General features: G+C 30.5%; 2 protein-coding genes across 2 annotated transcripts in view; one reads left to right on the top strand and one right to left on the bottom strand.

Annotated features, from left to right (window-relative positions):
* Positions 1-23,728, top strand: part of LOC107452630 (uncharacterized) — a 479,485-nt gene that overhangs the window by 69,308 nt on the left and 386,449 nt on the right. The gene's annotated exons all lie outside the window — the stretch shown is intronic.
* Positions 2,231-11,691, bottom strand: LOC107452635 (protein B4). Its single transcript, XM_043054226.2, has 4 exons — positions 11,311-11,691; positions 6,704-6,907; positions 3,745-3,795; positions 2,231-3,461 (listed from the first exon to the last, which is right to left on the bottom strand). The coding sequence occupies exons 2-4, from the start codon at positions 6,897-6,899 to the stop codon at positions 2,437-2,439; spliced, it is 1,272 nt and encodes a 423-aa protein (XP_042910160.1). The 5' UTR covers positions 6,900-6,907; positions 11,311-11,691; the 3' UTR covers positions 2,231-2,436.

Here is a 23,728-nt window from a genome sequence, read left to right as displayed (position 1 = left end):
CTGTTCTACCGGAAAGTGCTCGACTTCAAGCGCAGATCACCGGGCTATCAAAGCAGAGGAGTTATCCCCTCGGCAGAGGATCCAAATTGCAATGGCATATCTTCGGATCATCCTCAGGGATGTTTCGCAGACCGTCGCCAACAGGCCATTGTGCAGCTTCAGTGTGTCGTAAAAAAAGTACCAACCTGTTTTTTGAAATAGGGCAATGTTATATTTTATTACAAATCTACTGCATACAATGTTATTTTAAGATGATTATGTGTTTTGAAAAATACTGGGATATTTTCTGTAGCAAGATAATGATAGTTAAATTTTTGAAATGTAGATAATGTAGAGTTCTTTAGTATGCAATCTTTCCCGCGGGATTGCATATTGGCTAAACTCACCTACACGAAAAAATGAATACCAAATTCTTTTATTATTTGAAATCAATGTTAAATCTCTTCATAAGTTTTGTTAAAAGGGAAACATATTTTTATTGTGGATCTCAAGTCTCATAAAAAAAACAGAATTTTAAAAATTTTTATGGGAATACAAAAACATATAAAAGCTCAACACAGTATAAAAACAAAATTAATAATCAATGTAAATAACAAAAAAAATTGTTATCTCTGAGAATGTTGGCAAACCCGTGCCAGTTCTCCATAAATTTCTCCATAAGTTTTCATACTACCTACTGCATTTATCATTATTATTTATTGAATTAACTCCTTTTCATATTGGTAACATGCGATTAAAACTTCTACTACTTTCCGAGGGGGAGGGGAGACCAGTTAGAGTACTAAAATTTTTACAGGAGCTATGTGCTTGTTGACAATATAAATTTCAATCATTTCCCGACCACTATAAGCAGAATTCAATACAATTTTATTGGCAAATAAGAAATATCTCAAAGAGCCATTTTATCACTTATTAAGTAGCCGAAGTGCTCCAAATTAAACTTGTATTTTATTGACAAAACAAGTTATGATTGCTCCAGAATCGCTGAAAGCTAAGTTTATAGTCATTTTTTGCAGAGAATCTCTTTAGTGGAAATCAAAATTTTTCAATTGACTTTATGAAAGATTTTTAACTCTAACCTTATATTTTGTGATCCTAGAGCCATACTTAGAAAATTTTGCAGATTCTGTTTTATTGTTGACAATTATTTTGTTAAAAAAATTACCTGACCCATAAGTTATTTTTTTCATTCTAATTTTATAAAAATATTTGTTTTTATTCAAACTTTCTGGGAGTCCATTGAGTAATGCTTTTTAAAGTTTTTCTAAAAGTTAGAGAAAAATATTTTTATTGTGGATCTCAAGTTAGTATTCCCATTAAAAAACATGGAATTTTGAAGAATTTTTATTGAGAATACAAAAACATTTAAAAACTCAATACAGTATAAAAATAATAATCAATGTAAATAACAAAAAAAAATTCTTATCTTTGAGAATGTTGGAAAACCTGTGACAGTTCTCCATGAATTTCTGTAAGTTTTCTTATTGCTTACTGCATTTATTAATTGAATTAACTCTCATGTTTGTAACGGGGCCTCCCTGGCCGAGCGGTATCGCCGGTCCAAACGCTCTGTTAAGCGTGGAGGTAGCGGGTTCGAATCCCGCCGTAACCCTGGATGTATTCTTTGTGATGTCTTTCTCTGAATTGTTCTATCTGTATTTTCTACTTGACAATGACTTATAAGCCTATATATTGAGCACACAAGTCAGCAAATGTATGTAATTTCAATAAAATCAATCAATCAATCATGTTTGTAACAATGGTAACTTACCATCGAAATTTTTACCACTTTCCGGGGAGGGGGACAGGTTAGAATACTAAAACCTCTATTGGAGCTCTGTGCTTTTTGAAAATATAAATTGCAATCATTTCCTGACCACTATAAACAGAATTCAATGCCATTTTATTGACAAATAGGACGTATCTCAAAAAGTTATTTGATCACTTTCCAAGTAGCCAAAGTGCTCCAAATTTATTGACAAAACAAGTTACGATTGCTACCGTATCACTGAAAGCCAAGTTTGTAGTCATTTTATCGCTGAAGAGAATTTTTCGTTAAACCAAACATCAAATCCTTCGTATATTTAGTTTTGTATAAAAATGGTAAATTGATACAATGATTAGTTTATAACACACACTATACTTTTGTATTGGATTGTATTCATCCTCAACTATGATTTTTAAACTTTCGATTAATAATTTGTAGAGAAACAGGAAAATTTAGTAACCATTATTAATAGCAAAAGTTTTATTAAATAAATCTTGAAATTGACAAATACAGTTCTTAAAATACAGCATGTAAATAAAATATCTAATAAAATTTAAAATTCTTAATGCTTACAAAACTCAGATCAAACAAATTTCTCAGCATTAAATTTCAGTTTTCAATCTCAAAATATTTAAAATAATTAATAATCTTAAAAATTCGTGAATGTTTTAAATTTTTGTAGCAACTTTCTTAGCTTTAATGGGCAACTTCTTTTTAAGTTTTTTTTTAGTTTTTTCTTCTCTCTTTGAAATTTCAAGCTCAGTATCAGACGAGAAGAACATTCGCTTATGAGTCTTCCTATTATCTATCTCTGTATCAGATAGCTCCTGTCTTTCTAGTTTAGTATCATTTAAATTATTCTCCTGAATACTTTCATCAAGAAGCTTTGAAGCTTTCACTTTTGAAGCTGCCTTAGTTGTGGTGTTTTTCCCTTCTTTGGTATTTGAAGGCACTTTTTTCTTCTCGGCTTCAGCTTTTAAAGGCATCTCTGTAGTGGGTTTATTTGTAGCTGTTGCTTTCTTTGCGAGTGTTTCCTCCTTAACATCAGCTTTCACGGGTACTTTTTTTACAGGCTTTTCAGCTGCAGGTTTTGAAAGCACCTCTGTAGTGGGATTCGTCGTAGCTGTAGCTTTTTTCTCAGGTTTATTCTGAACTTTAGCTTTTAAAAGTGCTTTTTCAGAGGGTTTCTCTGCTTCAATCTCTGAAGAAACCTTTGTAGCGGCTTCTGCTGTCTTCTTCGCAGCGGGCTTCCTCCCAGCAGGCTTTTTCGCAGCAGGCTTTTTCACAGCAGGCTTTTTCACAGCAGGCTTCTTCGTAGCTGTAGCTTTAGTTGCTGTTTTTTTCTCAATCTTTTTTTGAGATTCCTTTGCAATTTTTTTCCCAGTGGCAGCTTTTGCTTTAGAAGGGGCTTTTACGGGCTTTATCTTAATTGCAGGCAATTCATGAAGCATTTTTGAAACTTTTGTACCTTGAATTGGAGATTTAGCTTTTTTTGCAGATATCTTGTTTGCTGTTTTTTTCACAGCCGTTTTTGAAGGTTTAACAGGCTTCGTCTGTACTAGCTTAAAATATCCTAATGCACCAGCAACTGTTGCTGAGCGAAACGGCCTCCCTAAAATTCCTTGATCAATACCTTTTTTCAGAGCCATCTTCAATAAAACCTTCAGACGTATCGAATCAATTTCTTTATTGTCTGAAATAAGAAATTTAAAATATCTTAAAATTTAAACGTTAAATTAAGTAGGAGAAAGACATAAATATAGTTAAAATAAGGAGTCTTAATTTTTCGAACTGTGAGGAAATTAAATTTTTTTTGTTTTAGTTTACAGAGAAAAGTATGCGAATAATTTCAATTAAAATAAACATTTTTTTTTTGAGTATAAATAAAAAGAAACTGCAACTTGGAACTACTGAATATTTTCTTCTGTTCTAAAATTAAACTTATCAATTTAAATCCTTTAAAAAATGATACTAACCACTTATCCATTTTTTTATCGCCTGATATGAAGCTCCCTTTCTCGGTTCACCTGAAAAATATGATTCAAGACTTGAAAAAATATCAAGACGCTTTTACAAAACTTTCTATATAATATAAAAAATGTACCCAAAATCTTACTTAAAGGCATTTCTTAAAAACATTTTCAAATTAAATAATTTAAGTTTAATAAATATTCAATGCTTAATAGTTTAAATTTAGTGTTTTCATTGTAAAGTTTAAAATTTTTTCTCTTCTGATTTTAGCTTCGTCTGTTGGATTAACTAGCTAATCTACCAGGAAGGAACAATTCAATTTTGAGATGGGCTGCGAGGCACTGCAAATGGAAAATGACACACTCTGGTGGAAAACTGGGGGTCGTAAGTTCGATCCTACCAGAAAATAAAACTGGTGTGTATATGCTGCAAGGTGGACTTTAAATCTGTCGGAGCTGAAAGTCCTCTTATTGGTTGTGTAGAAGTTTGAAGAAAGGCGCATACCCGTGTGATTCATCCCTACTGTGTGTGTGTTTGCGTCATATACATATTAGCAACTGCTGATGATCATTTTATACAATCTTTCAAAAAACCATTTGAAGATTCCCCGGCTTATAGCTCGGAAATATAGTTGCAAGTATACAATAACTTCCAATTGAAGTAATAAAACTGCATGAAAAGTTTGCAAAGTTTCCGAAAAAATTTTTACTTAAAAATATAATAAAAGCACATAGTCCAACTGTTGCATTTTATAATAAAAAATTAAAATTATTTAATGTGTTGAAATGTATTTTTAAGTTTTATTTAACCAAAAGATTTTTTTTATTGTTTTTATTAAACAGTAACGGTAAGTATATATTGCTTTTATATCTGAAATAAGCTTATTTTTACATTGCGTTTTGTTTTAGTATAAAACAATTATGTTGTGAAATAATGTTTGTCATGATTTTTTTTCTTTGATTCTTAACTACTGTAGTGTGGTATTTATTCTGAAACTTCGTAATAAATCTTTGGAATTTTAGAAAATAGGGGTTGGCAGATATGATATGTTCATTAATAAGACTTAATAAGATATAATGGCTGAAAATTTTTCATAGTAATACTTAAGTATTATGAAAACAGATATATTTAAAGTTTGGTTACTTAATTCTTTGGTTAAATTTTCAAGATAATGAAAGCAATTTTATATTAACATTGTCGTTAAACACATTGACTCTAGCTAATGAGTATTTATACTACTAGCATTGTATTTATTACTTTCATTTCGAATTATTCGGTTTTGAATGCATAATAAAGTTTTTTATGGCTAATTCATCAATACCAGAAACTTGACTCCAACCTCTGCTCAATTTTTTTAATTTTCTTTTTATATAAAGCTCTGTTTAAAATGTTTACATATTACACCTACTTTTTCTGAAACCTTTTTATATTCATAACGCGTTATCTATTATCAGGAAAATACAGGCAATCGAATTGTTTTAAACAAGAATCTATTTTGTTATGTCAACGTTCTTAAAAGCGTAATTGTAGCCATTCATACTAAAGGCAGCACTTAAGAGATTATATGAAAATTTTAATATTTTTCGTCTCAGTTTCGAATACAAATGTTTGTGCAAATTTAATTTAGATGAACTATAATATTTGTTACTTTTTTGGTTTTGAATTAAAATGTTATGTAAATTTTTTGGCTAAGATTGTTTGTTTAGTGCGTAGCACCTTTAATTTATTATGAAATTGTGGAATTTTTCTGATGTGCCCGAGTAAATTTATTTTTGCATCATAAAATATTTTTGGCAATTTTCATATTACATTCCCTCCTGGTTTCACTTCCTGAAAAATTTCTACGCTGTGTTTGGGTTTCGTTTCAGGTGTTTAAGTAAAATTTCAGATACTAAAACAATAAAGTTATGCAAGTATTTCTCCATTTAGTTTCAGTGAAAAAAGTGGAAAAGAATGTTTGTTGAAGTAAGTATTTTGAATATTTTTTAAAATTATGTTCTTTATTGTCAATAATTACAAAAAAAGACGATTTAAAAATTTATTTTATTTCTGGATTTTAGGGGGAAAAACTTTTTTTTAAGGTTAAAATTTTCACTCAATTCACATGTATATTTAAATTTATAATTATATACTGTGGTTTTTATTATATAATTTCAGAATAAGAATAATATATGATAATTGTGAAATTATAAATGGCTAGAGTAAAATTTGAGATGACTAGAATTAATACAATTAGCCAGATTGATTAAATTGGTTCATTTCTAAAAAATGATTAATGATGTAAAATTTATCAAAACACTCATTGTATAAAGAACAGAAAAAATATCAATGAAAGTTTAGCAACTCAAGTATTATTTCTTAATTAAATTTTAAATATATATTCCAAAAAATTAACTGGTCACAATATACTTTGGAATAAGAGGGAGGGAAATGGATGGTAGCTGAATTCTGTGATAAATTTTAATTCAGTATTTCTGTATTGCTAAGTAAATAATGCGTGGAATGACAAAACTATTGCTCCATGTTTTATTGCTTCACAACAATACAGTAAATTAAGTAAAATTATATTTCCGAATTATTAAACTACCATTCAAATCTTCCCCTTGCTTACTCCAAAAATAAAATGCAACGCAAGATAATATCAGAAAATACAAAATCTAATATTATATAGCATCAAAACAAATGGAAAATAATTTTTTGGTGAGTGCTAGATAATATTAGTTTGTATAGAATCTAATGTTTTATAATACAAATAAACCGTGACCTTTTGTCTTTTCCTAACACTAGAAAGTTGTGCAAGATAACGTTAGATTTTACTGGTTTTCTGATGTTATCTAATATTAGGTGCTACTTAGGAATCATTAAACTAAACACAATCCAGGTTTTATTTTTCTTGCTTAATGTGAAGAATTAATGCATAAAATAATCAAATTCATAAATATAAACCTATTAAACATAACTTACCTACAGCTTTTATTGATTCAATGACCATATCTAGAATAGTTGCTTTCTTCATTTTAGCTGGCTCCGTTTCTCCAGCAGAACTAGACGCAACGTCGATGTGTATCATGGATACTTCATCAGATACGAATTTCTTTACGTTATTTTGAATGGGAGTACTCGAACTAAGCGCTCGAGCTCGCGATTTAAAATTGTTCATATCTTCCCCTAAAATATTGTAAGGTAATTAAAAAAATTTATTGGCAGGTTATCAAAATTCATTGTACAGATAATCAGAAATAAAGTTCAATAAAATAATTTCGAAAGAATGATTAGCATTAAAAAAATTGAGTTACTTATTTTACACACTTATAACAATTTTAAAATTAGTTTGATATGGTATCGAAAACCAAACTTTTCTCACATAACTGGTTCTTGTAACTCTTGAGTAAGGCTAGAGGTAAGAGGTCCAGAAGAGTTCTGGTTTAAGGCTGTCTTTCTAGATCTCCGCTGTCATATGAAATTACTCTTTTTTGGAGAAAAATATCCTATTTTCATAATAGCTGTAAGCTTAATACAGTTACTCATGATTGTTAGTACAAGTTAAGCCTATCTAAAGCTAGCACTGGCTAAGCATACTCTGAAATTGGCACAAAATGGAGAAAAAAGCAGTTTTGGGAAGATTAAAACCATTAGAGGTCTAATTTTTTAATATTTAAAAACTTAGTCTAATGCTGCATTATCTGGGCTCATAAAAATTTGAATAATAGGGGAATAAGGTAGTGAAGTTGATCATTCACATTTAAGTAGAAAATTTTTACCAAATTATCCATTTTTAAAAAAGTTTAATAACTTAAAGTATTTAAGTTATTTCTCCGTTGTTATGCCCGAACGATTCTTCACGGCAAGATGATATATAAAATCTAAAATAATCTCTTTTCTTCAAGTGTGAGGCACATAAACTTTGGCTTTTATTTCTGACATTGCAGCCTTATTAATTTTGAAGTTCACTTGTATTACAGTCAGGGTATGCCAAACAATGGCACTTAGTCTAAAAAATATATCAGTGTAGTATATACGGGTCAAAGGTATATGTATACCAAGCAGGGCACAAAAGAGCAAAACTATACGATAAAAGAATATATAGCCCTTCCCACATAAAAATATTCATGAAGCTACCTGTCGTGCCCCATTTGGCACTTATGCTAATCAAATTGATCACGTACTAATTGACGCAAGACATTACTCAGACTTGGTGGACGTGAGAACTTAACATGAAGCTAATGTGGATTCAGATCACTTCTTTGTTATTGCTAGAATCAGATCAAGATTATCAAACGCAAAGAAGTTCAAGGGAGAGAAGTTAGAAAAATATGAGTGTGACAAACTTATAATTGAAAGGATAAGACTTGAATATTTCGAAAAAGTAAAGGAATAGTTGAATTTAATGAATTGTGAGGGTACTGTGGAAAATAAATGGAAATTCATAAAATACAGTATCTGTAACGCAGCCAATACCGGAGTGGTAAAGTAATTAAGAAACCGGTTAAGGATTGGTATGATATTGATTGTGCCATTGCTAAGGATAAAAGAATGTTGCATATAAACATATAATTCAAGCACACACAAGAAATAGTGCAGAAGAGTATCATAGACGCAGAAAAGAGGAAGAAACTCTTTGGGCAAAGGGAAACTGTCTTTGAGGAAGAATTGTTTGAGAAGATGTTGAACATCTGAAATCCATTAATTAATGCAGAGCATTCTATCGGAAAATTAACCGCAGACGATTGGACTTTAAACAGACCTCTAGTCTATGCTAAAACAAATTTGGTAGTGGTAAACAGGACATTTTAAAATGATGGCATGAATATTTTAATGAAATTCTTAATGAAAATAGAGAGGGTGTTAAAATATTTGCACCTGAATACAGCAATGGCATAGAAGTTGAGGCTCCAACTATTAAGGAGGTCGGGGCTGTTAAAAACTTAAAGAATAAGAAGGATTCGGTACATGATCTTATTTCAGCAGAACTAAAAAATTGTGAACTTACCTTGTTGAGGAATTTATTTAAACTTATTACTGACATTTGGCACTCTGAGATTATGCCAACGGACTGGAATCTTAGCATTTTGTGTCCAATTCACAAGAAAGGAGATCCTATAACCTGGGCCAACAGTTGTGGTATCAATTTGTTTTGTATAATTTATACAATTCTATCTAGAATTTTATTTCTCTGGATGTTACCATTCGTTGACTCACAAATAGGAAAATATCAATGTGGATTTCAAGCGGGAAAATCAATTAAAGATCAGATATTTTGTCTCTGTCAGATTTTAGGTAAGTCTATGGAATTTAACATTAAAACAAATATTGATTTCAAACCTGCTTTTGATAGTGTCAATAGATATCATATTTTTGAAACAATGAATAGTTTTAAAATACCTTCGAAGTTTATTAAATTGATGAGACTTACATTGAAAGACGGATTCAATGTAAATCAAAGTGTAAGATTGAGTTTCTGGGGTCTCTGTCAAAAAATTTTGACACATTTAAGGGTGTTCGACAGGGAGATTTTCTCTCCTGTCTTCTTTTTAATATTGCACTTGAGAGAGTTATTCATGATTAAAACATCAATACCAGTGGAAACACTTTTACTTGATCACTAAAACTACTTGCATTTGCTGTTGATGATGTAATTGCTCGTTCCCTTCCTGCCCTGAAAATGTCATTTTTTGCCACTGAGTATATGTTATTCTCGAAAAATAGACTCCCAGACTCCTATCTTAAAATATCTTTATACCTCCCCTATCTTTTATTTACTTAGGATCAATTACTTTTGATAACAGAATGTGTCCTGAAATAAAAAACAGACTATCTGACAAATATGGCTGTCTATGGGCTGAGAAGATTTATTAAATCCAGGTTTCTTCCTAGAAAAACAAAGTTCTTAATTTGCAAAACTCTTGTCAGGCCAGTCTTGACATATGCTTTTGAAGCTTGGACAATGACAAAACTGGAGGAAAATTGTATCGCAGTATTTGAGAGAAAGATTTTACGCAGTATACTTGGTGGTGTAAATAAAAACAATAACTGGAGATTTAATTTTGAACTGTACAAGATTTATAAACAACCCGATATTATTAAGTACATAAAAATAAATAGAATGAATTGGATGTCCCACGTGATTCGAATGAGAGACAATACAATAAAAAAGATATTTCTTTTTGTACCCACTGGAACAAGAAAAAGAGGAAGGCCGCGGTTGAGATGGGCTGACTCGGTGGAGTCTGATTTTCTTGTAATAATCGGAAAAAATTGGAGATCAGAGATAAATCGTAAGTCATTATGGAGAAATCTTCAAAAGAAAGCATTGGCCCACATTGGACTGTCTGGCCAATTATGATGACGATAACTCTGGTAGATCGCCTATTGAGAAAATACACATGTTTTGTTTTACGGAAAATAGGATTTTGCGGACAATTTTTTTTTTTTTTTTTTTTTTTTTGAATGCAAAACCACAATTAACTCTGATTCCCGAAATCTGAAAATCTGTTGGCGATCTTCCTTTCTCTACTTTCTCCGGGAGCTATCATAGTCAAATCCCCTTATGTAACAATGGGAAGTGTTAGGGAGTTGAAACCAGAGACTTTTCAGGGGCGAAGGAGTCTTATAGTGATAAGAGATAGTTACTTTCCGGTTTCTTTAATTATAGTCTGATTTCGTGCTAAGGAATAATTAAAATAAAAGATTCATGAACTTCGAAATAGTAAAGTTTCTTTTAAAGATTTTATTTTACGAATCATAATACGATTTGATTCAAATTAACAAAACAAAAAATTTATTCATATTTTAAGTTATTTTAGTGATCAATTACACAATGTAACATAGTTATATAATCCCAATAAACATTCTCAAAAGAAATTTTCAAAAAGAATTTTTTTTTTTAAATTCAATCTTTATAATGTGGAAAATCAGTGTAACATGTAATAAATATTAATACAACTTATTTAAATTGCCAATATCAAAATATTTGAAGCATTAATCCAAAAATTTGCGCATCATTTGGAATAAATCTAACAAACTGAAAAACTGAAAAATTAAAGGTTAAAAAGTATCATTTTTAAAAAGTTAATTGTCACAGATGAGTGTATTCATGTTATATGAAATCTATGCTATCTTTATCAATTAAGACTAGAAATTAAAAATGTTACATTTAAATGATAAAATAAACAATTTATTTCAATATTATAAGCAGAATTCGATAGTTGAAAACTTGAGATTAATGGGTATTTCTAAATTGAAATAAAAAACAAATATTTCAAAAATATATTAAAAATTTGAGTAGTATAATTGAAATTGTATGAGATATAATTAAAATAAGTGGGAAATAAATGTTTAAAAGACATTTTAAAAAAGTTTCATAATATAACTGCATTTAATGCTTTACTTCTGGAGACAAAGTTGAAAATGATTCATTTGACAGAATTTTGGAGATTAACGTTTTAATTACAACTATAATATTCAAAGTATTAATCTAGACAACAAAACATTGCAAAAAATCACAACACTATTATGAGAACAGTAACAATTGTCAAGTTCAGAAAAATTTAGGTACAAAACTAGCCACTTACTATTTCCGATCACACAGACTTCAACTAACAATTATTCCTTGCTACTAGCTAAAACATCATTCAGATGTCAAACCATATCAAGAGCACCAAACTTCAGACAAGCAGATAACTTCGTAATTTATTTCACGCGACACTCATTACCTAACTATTAACTCCTTTGCAGCTTTACTACTTTTAAAGTGATTTAGTTCTACAAGCAGAATGTAGGACGTATACGACTAGCTTTTAAAGATTGGTATAAAATGAATGCATGATAAAGTTCCTTAGAGTTTGGTAAGCAAGACGTGAAATGAAAATAGCAGAGGGAAAATGATGCAAGACAGATGAAATTCAAGCAGATAAAGATTGTTGTTGTTGTAGTTCATTTACGTCGCACTAGAGCTGCACAATGAGCTATTGGCGACGATCTGGGAAACATCCCTGAGGATGATCCGAAGACATGCCATCANTCCACTGCGGGACAGAAAATGATGTAAGACAGGTGAAATTCATGCAAATAAAGATTGTTGCTGTTGTAGTTCATTTACGTCGCACTAGAGCTGCACAATGGGCTATTGGCGGCGGTCTGGGAAACATTCCTGAGGATGATCCGAACACATGCCATTCTACTTTTGATCCTCTGCAGAGTGGATGGCTTTCCTGCTTTGGTAGTCCAACGACCTGCGCGAAGTCGAGCACGCTACGGTAAAGCAGTTTACGGTAGCACGCACCCTCTGTCCCTACGCAGGCTGATCCAAGTGCTCATCCACTCGCACACTGACCGCAGCCAGTGATGCTTGACTTCAGTGATCTGGTGGGAACCGTGTCTTAACGATCAGGCCTCTGCGGGCCAAGCAAATAAAGAATTATATAATGCGGAATTTAGCTGCTTCTTCTAACAGTTTATACTACGATGGCATTTTATGGAGCGGGGTAACAAAAACTAAGGGCTCGGAGTGCAAAGAGAAGATCGTAGGTTCACGTCCTGAAGTTACTAACTACTGCCAGCTATTAATAAACGAGTATCACTGAAGCGCGTAAATGAAATAGAACCAATTTTAATATGGAATCATGATCCGTGAAGCTGGTCCTACTCCAATTAAGTGCTTGAATGCTATTTGATTCTAAGTGAACGTTGGGTCGGAAACTTTGCTCTCCTCTAGAAGTTCAGGGTTTTAGTTTCCATGGTCAACTGATGTGTACATTATTCACTTGTGAGCGTTGAGCCTCTTTAATGACTTTATGGCTCGAACCTACGACATTTGTTATGAAAGTCCAAGACATTAAGGTATTGGGCCGTGACTGAGAAAAATGCAGGTTCGTGCCCTCAAGTCTGCGAACAATTAAAAAACTCAGGGCTTAAAAGAGACTAGTATAAGTTAAGAATAGTATTTAATTAAAGTATAGCCAATTGCAACTCAAGTATCTCGTTAAGTTTTGTGAAAAAAGTCTATCACTCTTTATTGATTTGGACCCGGCTTAAATTTTATTAGGTGTCTGATCAGTTTGCGCATTCTCCGATGTCATCTTAGTAGTTCGAAAATTCTCTAATGTAATGTCCCTGGTTGTTTCTTTAATCGCTAATGTTCACCCTCCTAAAATTTTTGGGATGAGTGGTATAAGCACCAGTCATTTACCACTAGCATCTTGTAACCAATCTTATTTGTGGTAGTGTAGTGCATGAATTGTTTTCTGCTCCTCAATAAGAATATGTCCGTTGGCAATAGCAAAGAATCGTAGCTTTAGTGCATCGCTAAAAATGAAACTAAACCCTCATCGACTAGGTGACCGAGAAAAAAGCTCCCGCACTGAGACAGAGAAGGACACAGGTTCGTGTTCTGGAACTACCTAGGAACTTAAGCTCTTACTAGAAGATAACTGTTCCAAGCACTATCTCTAACATAACAAAGAGAATCAAGAACAAAATGTCACTCTTTGAGAATACTACTTTACTGTGGTTTCACAATGATATTATTACCTAAATTTTACTTTAATCATTATTCATTATACAACTGGTAGGATTGAGCTAATAAATGAAGCGGAAATTAATATCACCACCTCTCTAAGCTCAAAAGGTTTGATGTAAAGGCAGTAGCCACGGACCCAAAATTATAGCTGTTTCGATTTATTTCTTATCATTTAGCCCCAGTTTAGGAGCCAGAAAAAACTTTTCAGTCACGAAATATGTTCGTGGATGAGAAGTTAAGGTGCCCGACGACAACAGAAAAGTTCGGTAGCTCAAAAAAACTTGCAAAATCGTTACGCCAAGAAGTATGGGAAGTATCATGTTATATCTGAACAAACTTTACATAGGGGCTGGGATAGCCTGGTTGGTTCGGCGTTGGGGTCGTGTTCTTGAGATCGTGAGTTCAAATCACACCGGCTGAAAAATCTCTGTGTATGACGGGGGCAAATTGAATCTGCTGGGTCACAAAGTCCTCCAAGTTTCCATTAATCAATACCTCTGGGGGTGCAAAATTGGAGATTGATCGTTCTCTGGTTCAGATCAAAATTGCGATCTGCGGATGAATGAATGGGGTATGAATGGATCTATTCTGTAAAACAGGCTGTGAAGTGTGCATGGCTGAAATCGTATTCTTGGTCATAGATAACGCCGCTGAAAAATAAGAAACGCACTCTTTTGCCCTAAATTCCAACAACAGTCTCGGTGGTATTGGCAACTTGAATAAGAAACAACATAACAACAAACTTTACATTCATATTTTATTTAAACCATCCAAGTGTTACGCATTTTAATAAGTGTGTATAGGAATGTCTCGTTTATACATTGAATAACGGGAGGCGGCTTATTTCTCAGAAGGGAAAATATAAAGTAAAAGAAGTTTTTTTAGGCTTTGTAAATGCGCATTATATTAAAAAAAGAAAAAGGAAAAAAAGGTGAAATTAGCTTTTAAAACTCACGGAATATTAAGAAATACAGTTTGCAACTCTAAGTAACTCTGAGACAAAATGATTAGCAATTAATTTTTAAGAATGGTGGATTTGTGATCTTTCAACCGTTGTCTTAGAATTACCAGAGGAGAGTAGTCAAGTTCCTTAAAGTTATAGTACTGCAATCGGTTTAAGTTGTGCAAAGCTAGATGATCGTTGAAATAATTTTTTTAGAAACTATTAATGCAGATTTTACCTATAATTATATCTTAAGATCACAGCCATTACATGCTGTGTTTGTGTAAGCATTTTGTAATTTTATTAAAGTTTAGCAACTCAAAAACAACAATAAACTTGATAAACTTAAAAGGAGAACATAAGGAGACAATAGCTTTAGCATGCTGTTGAAAAGGTTTACGAAATAAATTTACCGACGGTGAATACTTATCAACTGGACCGTGTCCAATAAACAGTTCCTTAAGTTTTTTAACAAAAGTGCCCCCCTATCCTGGAATATATTTTAATTAACTATTAATGCAGATTTTACCTATCTTTATATCTTAGTAAATAATAGCCTTTACATGATGTGCTTGCGTAAACATTTTGTAATTTTTTTAAAGCTTAGTAATTAGAAAACAACGGTAAACTGGAAAGAAGAACCTAAGGAGACAATAATTTCAGCATTCTGTTCAGAAGGTTTACGAAATAAATGTGCAGGCGGTAAATACAGACTTCCCGATCGAATGGTCCAATAAACATCTCAAGTGATCCCCCATCCTAGAAAGATAGAGTCGTTCTATGAAATATTGCTTCATTTAATAAACGCAATGAGTGATGCTATAAGTGTAGGGATGACTGTAAGTACGCCATTTCAAAGCTGTTCTTTGCTGCAGGAGAGTCTCATTTTTTTGCGAAAGAGAACTGATTAATTAGAATGTGGGAAAGAGCTGTTATCTAGTGAATTAGATGAAAAGAAGATGGTACATTTGTTAGTCCAACGTTATAAGTGGGATGATTTGTAAAATTCATGTAGCTTCGGCCGGAACAGAATCTTCAAACCTCTGGTTCACAGAGGTGTGTAGTATGCTTCTTAGCTACAATTATCACTTACTCTTGAAAAATTAAATTGCTTAATGAAGCTTTTCCACACTGTATTTGAGCCATTACTTAATATTACTAGCCAGAAAATATGATAAACAAGACATGAATACCCAAGAGACAGGCAAATTAATGAAATTAGCAATGTATTTTTACAGTCTCAAATATACTTAAAATTCTGCAAAACATTTTAATGTGAAGCAAAATCTATTTATCACATCACATTTAAAACAAACGATGAAAATGATATGACCTGGTTATTAGCAACATGGCAGTAGCGTGCAAAAAGGGGAGGGGCAACAGCCCTAAGCATCTTGTCAACAGGAGCATCTAAACTACAACCAACTGCACTAAAACTTTAAATCTGTTACCATATAGCTGGTATCATTTTTATTGGAAAATTAAGTCAATTTTAGGTAAATACTTGGATTAATCTAAATCTTATCTCTATACATAAAACACTAAAACCTGACTATTTTACTCTCTCCTCACTAATTCATACACTTTCTACAAAGTTAGATAGAAATATGAAATATGTATTCTCTATGAGATAAAAAGAAAAACTGGAAAAACTCCTTTCTATATTTTGTAATTATTGGAGTGATTTAGAGATAATTAGAGTAATTGACAATAATGCAAATTCATGCGATCTCAGATTTGGACCATGTGTTCTTTATAAAATTAATAGAAAAACTAAAAAGTTTTATTGCGACATTTTGTTGTTACTCAACTATTATTAGTAATGCTAAATGCCTAAGAACACTTTTTGATTATGATGAAAGTCTCAAATTTGAACCCATAGTTCCTCATAAGATAAATGGAAAAACTGAAAAGCTTCATTGCGACAGATTGCTGTAATCGACGTAATTAAAGGGGGTACAAAAAAGTAATACTAAGTAAAAGTTTGTCATTAAGGTAGAAGTCTCAAATTTAATTTTCCTACGTATTTCCGTTTTTTTAATCAGATCAAGGGAACAACTAAAAAATGTCCTTTTGATATTTTCCAATTGTCGGGTTAATTAGGGATAATTAGCCTAATGGACAGTAATGCTAAAGAACTTTTTACCAGGATGGAAGTCTCAAATTATGCCATGTGTTCTTTATCAGATAAAAAGAAAAAATTCATTTCGAAATTTGTAAATTATTGTGGTTAATTGGGATAATTAATCTAATTGGCAGTAATTCTAAACACGTTTTTACCAAGATAAAAGCCTTAAATTGGAACCATGCATTCTTTAATATTTGAAAAGAAAAACTAAAAAAGTTTCTCGTGTTGTTTGTAATTATTAAAGTTTATCGAGTAAATAGCGGGTAACTAACCAGAAATTGAGAGCTAAAAGAGGCTGAATTAATAATACATTTCTTAGCAGGACTGAAGTCTCAAACTTTAACCACGTGTTCTTGTTAAGAGAAATAAAAATCCGGATAAAAATTTCATTTTGATATTTGTAATTATTAGTGTTTGTCCTAAATGGCAGCAATGTTAACTAGTGTTTTTACGTAGATAGAGGTCTAAAATTTGATTCATGTGATCTTTATCAAACAAAAAAGGTTTCATTTTGATGTTTGTAATTATTGATGTAAATAGGGGCAGTTAGCCTAAAATTGACAACAATGCTAAATAGCACGTTTCAACGTAGACAAATGCCCTAAATTTAGACCAAATGCTTTTTATGAGACAAACAGAAAAACTAAAAAGGCTTTTTTTCGATATTTTGTTACTATCGGGTAATTGGGGGTAATTAGCCTAACTGAAAGTTATACTAAATAACACGTTCCCACGAATTATCACTATTTGTTTGATTCAACGTACCCTATTCCGCTTTTTGTACTATTAAACCGCAAAAAAATGAATTTCTGCTGATAGATGACTATGAGATGACTATACCACAGGAGACTAAAAATGTTAGAAGTGGTAAAAACTCGATTCATTTTTTATTTATTAAACTTATTTAATTACTCGATCGTAACTACTACCATGAAATTCATTGTAAATTATTCATATTTAAAGCGAAAGAATTCTTGGAAATCACTTTCAATAGTAAATTTTAAAAAAAATATGCCAGGAAAAGTTGCTAATTTTAATCTCCTTTAATTGATTTCTGCTTCTGATTAATCACCAGTATTTAAATTTTCAGTCGAATGTGGCATACCTGCTGTGAGGAACCTTGAAGTGGTGAGTTTAATTCGGCTGACCAATTGGCCATCGCAGGCAAATTCGAGAACGATATTCAACCCTTCTATACAAGAGGCTTTGAAATACAAAAGGTAAGGCTTTTGGAAGAAATATAACCGTGCCGATATTATAGCTAAAACTCTTTGTAACTTAAGCAGTTATCTCTTAACTTCTTTGGATCTTAAACGTATTTGTAAATCTTCAGTTCAGTTCAGGCCTGGAAAGAGTATTGAAATATACAAAATAATAATAAACTGCATGAAGCTTATCATAATCCTGATAATTGTAAAGCATTAAATGTTGATCGCAAAATCCAGGTTTTAATTAAACTATTTATTTTGGCCACACTCGTTTTATCCATATGTATTTACTGAAAGCTGAACCTTCACTCAGCTGTACTCAATGTCAAGTCGACATTCCCATTAAACGGATATTAACAGACTGCAGGTGATTCAAATATTTGAGAAAGAAACTTTTTGGCAGCTCTTATCCCCATATTTTACACTTACTTAGTGACCCTATACAACACCATTTCATCAAGATCATCAAAACAATAGGACTATATTAATTAATATAAATAAAAATGCAATTCTTTTGCCTAGTGACCGGCACAGTATAGCGATTTCGGAGTCTTGCGTTACATATGCTTTTTCAAATACGTATTTCAAGTCATGTTAATGTTCTTATAAGAGGGATATTTGTGTTATTATTGAATTATAAAGTTCAATGATGCAGTATTATTACAATTATTACGCACTCCATAGCTTCAAAATAACGCATTTCTTTGCTACTGACTAGTTCATTAGATATCTTTGGAATTCATAATAAATCTGATATATTAGAAAAAAAAAGTACGTTCCTTTTAAATTGCATTTTCTTAAGAAATAATTTTAAACTGTTCTGTTCATTATACCATTGTACTGAAGAGCAACGGTTTCCAATATTGTCACCCCTTCAGTACCATTTACTTTTTCTGGAATTTTTCATGCACCACTTCAACTAAAATTCTTTGAAAACCTGCTAAATAATTTTTTATCTTTTGAATATTAATTTTTGAACAGAAATTATACAATTGTTCCAAGATTTTCAAACAGAAATTAAAAAGCTAAATGCTAAAATTACTTTAAGAAAATTGCGGAAATGTAAAATTAAATATCAAGGAAAAGAGAATACCAAAAAAGTTTTTGTAATTCAATTCCTGTTGAAACCACGTTTCAACGAAACATTTTTAGGAAAAAAGCCTGTATAAGCTACCAGAATACGGAAAAATTTGCCGTTATTCTGGACATACCAAAAAGCTTGGAAATTTTTACCGAAGCTCTTTAGTAATTACTTTGGAAAAATTAATTATTAAATATGGTTTTATAGTATGTGATGAAATTTAGTAAATGCGGTCAAATTGTGTAGTTTTATCATGATACCCTAAAGCAAGGCATGAAAACCATTTATTCTGTAAAATTTACTCTTCAGTTTTATATTTCTACTAAATAAGTGGTGATAAGGAGTATAATTTTGATAAACAGAATTTCCGGTGAACCATTACCATATGAACAGAGAAATTACGAAATGGTTTAAATACTGTATACTTTGGTTTTATTAACCAGAATTATAGGGAGGGGGATAGAAGGAATATTACCATACAGTGACGCAATTGTACCAGAATTTTTCTCTCCATGCGCATATTTGATTTTTGAATTAAATTTCTTTACTTGTAATAGTATTTTTGTTTGTATTTAGTAGTTTTATTGTGTTATGAATTTTAGAAGACTTTTATTAACTTTTGAATGTACCTATCTCCCCATGTTCAGTTTTAATCAATATTAGGCAAATTAGTTTGTAGAATGCACTAAAGCTTTTAATCCGACCTAGGTACTCTTATCAATTCTATGTATTTTATGAAACAAAGTCTATAATAGGTACTTAATACTTTTATCTGCTCTATGTATCCTATTCTCAATTTCATGTATTAAATGAAGAATCTTTTATTATGTACTTTATCTTCTGATATGTTTCAAAATTATTGTTAGCTGAAGCAAGCTCTTTTATGAACCTTGTACCAGTAAACTTCACATTCAATTCAATTTTTGAATGTAATAGTCATAAATAATTACTAATAGTAGTATTTATTTTTTGAAGCATTCTGTGTTTAAAAAAGGAAGAAAAAATCTACACGTATGAAAAGAATTTCATTATATGTACACCTTAGCTCATAAAATAATTTAAAACCTTACTACGCATCATAGAGAATAGGTAATTATAAGGAGACCTTTCTATTTCTTTTCTTTTCTTTTTTTTTTTTGGTAATTTTAATAAAAAAAAATTCACCATTTTCGTTTGTTTTCAAAAATAATTTTATATAACGGTTAAAAATATACAAAATTTAATTAAAAATATTATAACGACCTAAATAAATTAACAGTTTTCTAATTAATAATTTGTAATAGTTCTTAAATGGGCCTATTATTAACGCCAATTAATAATTTGATCTCAAATCTAGTCAATTTTTTTACAAGCGTTCACAGAAAATTTATTTCCTTCAAGTGAACACTAATCCCATAACCCTGAGGCAATTTAGTGCTGCTTCTTTCCTTTATTTTGTTAATTTTGCTTTTATGGATATAGTATCTTTAAAATCTACATTCATTAAAATTCTTCTTTTTCAGTTATCAGTTTATCAAAAATGTTAATAACGTTGCATCACGTATGTAATTACGTCTGAGTTTAGGATGATACAGTCGCTTCCGACTCTCTATTTAATCAATTTCATTCTAAAAAAATTTATTTAAGTTGAAAGGAGAAAAATTTGCTTTACAATGATCTAATATTGTTACTACTTTGTATATTAGTAATATTTTATCCTTGCTGACTTGTAATAATCTTAAATTCGAATTTTTCTCTTTTGATTTTAGGCATATTTTATTTTTTCTGTCAAAAAAATAGCATATTTTTTTTAAAAAAGAGTAATTAATAAAATGCCATTATTGTAAAAACTTTGCTTATGAAACTTTTTTTTTCTAATTGTAATTTACTCTAAAAAATTTCAGTAACTAAAATGATTTGAGAAATTTGTCTTAATTATTTTAAGCGTTAATTTTTATTGTAAATTTTAAAATAAATAACACTTTTTAAATCTTTGTAAAAAATATAAGTATAAATTTATCTCCTCTTCTAAACAGTCCTGAATGAACGATTAATTCGCACGAATTTAAACCTTAACATCAAGTTTAGATCATTAATTAGCTCAACAGCTCTTTTTATCAATTGAAATTGTTTATCGTCTAATTGTCTCAAAAAATAACAGCCCAGGAAAACATCTACAGCTATTTGAAAAATGCATAATTGTAAATAAGGAAAAATACAAACACCTAATAAAAAGTTAATTAACATTTTTAATATTTAGTTGTTTTCGCTATACCCTAAATTTCTAAAAAACATTGAAGTAAATCAGAGTTAAAAAAATAATGAAGTATTTTTTGTAGACCAACTGCTCTGTTTAGGAGCAAAATCAAAAAAATATTTATAACTAAGTAGAAATACGCATGTAAACTTTTCTAAGTGGAAATTAGAATTTAAGCAAAAAAATATCTTTTAGATTTTAACATAAATATTTCGAAAAAAAATAAATTTGAGTAAGTCAGAGATAATATATTATTTATAAATTTTTTTCAAAAGATTGAAGGATTGAACTATTTTTTGGTATGCCAACTGCTTTGCTTAAAAACAAAAAGGAAAAACAAATAACTAAATAAAAGTACGTGTGCAAACTTTTCTAATTGAAAATTAGAATTTAATTACGTGGAAAAAAAATATTTTTTTTAAACTTTTTCTTATAGAGTAAAGTTTTAATAGAGTAAATGAAAGATAATTAATTATTTCTCAAAAAATGATGAATTCATTGAAAGCAAAACTGAAGAAAATTAATAATTAAATAGAAGTACGTTTGTTATCTTTTCTAAGTGAAAATTAGAATTTACTTAAGTTGCAAAAGATACCCTTAAGGTTTATATTTAACATACGAAGAATTTTACTTTTAACGTTTCTGCAATCTAATGAAACGCGTTAGAAGTGTCAAAATTTATTCTTTTCTTAATTCAAATTTTCCTGATAAGGCTGTATCTGAGAAACTCTCTCTGAGATTGGAAACAATTAAGTGATACTTCTAAGAGGTAAATTAGTCTCGGGAGATAGGAATTAATGACAACAACAAGTTTTCCGCTCTTCTCTAAGGGTGAGGGGAAAACTTGTTGTTGTCATTAATTGTTATACAAAGCCTGCCTTACATTTATTTACACTAAGCCTATGCAACTAGTAAACTTTCATAGCTTTCTAGATGCGGGGTAAACAGCTTAATTGGATAGATAGCTTGTCCTAAAGTGAAGTATTTCGAAGCAGAATAATGTTAATTTTGTTTGATAATGAAAAGTATTTACTGCATGACAACATAGATAAAAATGAATCTAAAATTGAGATAAATTCTTATTTTAAAGTTCGAGAAAAGTTACTCTAAAGAAATTATTTGTTTGTAAAAGCTAAACACCATTTTTTTGATCGAAAAATTACTCTTAAATCTTTAAACAATTATTATTGAGTGTATCATAAAATATTTTTTAAACTGAAAATATGCTGAAAATGCCCTAGATTGTTTAAGGAGAGTCGGTAGGACATATATCAATAATGCTATAACTGACCTTTTTCGCTGTGCCTTTTCTAAGAAACTACTTATGATATCACTTTGAAATTTTTTGGCGATATTTGAGGTTATATCAGTTATATGCTGTGATAATGTTTTAGCGTTAACTGGAATACGTTTTGAATTATGAAAGAAAGATTAGTTATTTCTAAAAAAAAGCAGATTGGTGTTAACACCAACCCCTTAATTAAACACCGATACTGACAAATAGTTGTACGCTGAGTCGTGGTGGCGTAGGGAATAAAGCGCTCACCCCCTAATGAGGTGGATCAGGTTCGAATCCCAGCAACGGTTAGTCGATTCGAATTCGCGCCTGTCTCGCACCGACAACAGTGCTGACCTAAAATATCCTCAGTGGATGACGGATCATGGGTTAGAGTCCTTTTACCGTCAGACTAACCGTGGGAGGTTTTCGTGGTTTTCCTCTCCATGTAACGCAAATGCGGGTTAGTTTCATCAGAAAGTCCTCCATGAAGGCAAATTTCTCCCAATACCTGATCCAGGAGTCCACTTGATTGAGTTCAAAATTACAAGGCTTTGGAGTTCAACTTAAGTAGTCGTAAACCCAAAATAGGGCCGACTGTTCAACGACAGTTATAAAATGAAATAAAACATGATTAAACTTCTTATGAAATTAAAAGCTCTTAGTTCATAATTTATTAGAAAAAATTTCGGCCAAGGATATGTATTAACAGTAAAAATGCATATGTATATATTCTGGGGGAAAAAACCTAAGGCGATATTTTGTTTAAATGCTAAAAAAAAGTACATCGAAATATTATTATTTATATATTATTATTTATATATAATTATTTATATTAATTCATTAAATTCAACTAATAAGAATAATTAGAGTAAAATAAAATTAAAATAATTAGGGTAAAATGATTCAAGAATGTGCCTGTTGATTGGTCAGCCTTTATAAAACCTAGACCACCTGTTTTGCCATATTGAATTTAATTAAATTCAGCTAAATAATTGAACAACAATGGCACACACAAAGAAAACATCCAAAGAATTTCTCTTCACGGAGTCCCAAGTCATCATTTTGTTGTATTCTGTCTCATTTCACCATTCTACATGATTTTATATATGGGTCATTCTCACGAAAACTATCATTTTTCAGTTCATAAAATCCCAAAAAAGTAAAGTGAATAAAAAGCTCTGAAACTTTTTATATTAATAGAAAGATGTAATGGCATTATAAAGAAAGTATATATCCCATAAATTATACTTAATATTTAAATTAATTAATTTTTTAAATAATTAATTTATAATTAATTAATTTATAATAATTAATAATTAATTAATTTAATAAATAAGCTAATTAATTTATTAAAAAAATTTATTAATTTATTAATTAATTTTTTAAATTAATTTAATAAATAAGTTTATTAATTTGATAAATTAATTTATTAATTTATTAATTAATTTTTTAAATTAATTAATAAATAAATTAATTAATTTCACTATTTATAAAGTGAGGGAATGACACTAATAATGAGGGAATGATATTTTATTTTAATACATGTTTTTATCTAAGTTACATCTACCTAAAGTTTGAAAATGATAACATACTAAGT

The sequence above is a fragment of the Parasteatoda tepidariorum genome, chromosome X1 (genome assembly GCF_043381705.1).
Source record: "Parasteatoda tepidariorum isolate YZ-2023 chromosome X1, CAS_Ptep_4.0, whole genome shotgun sequence".
In the NCBI taxonomy this organism is placed as follows: domain Eukaryota; kingdom Metazoa; phylum Arthropoda; class Arachnida; order Araneae; family Theridiidae; genus Parasteatoda; species Parasteatoda tepidariorum.
This window is presented reverse-complemented; position numbering and strand designations above follow the sequence as displayed.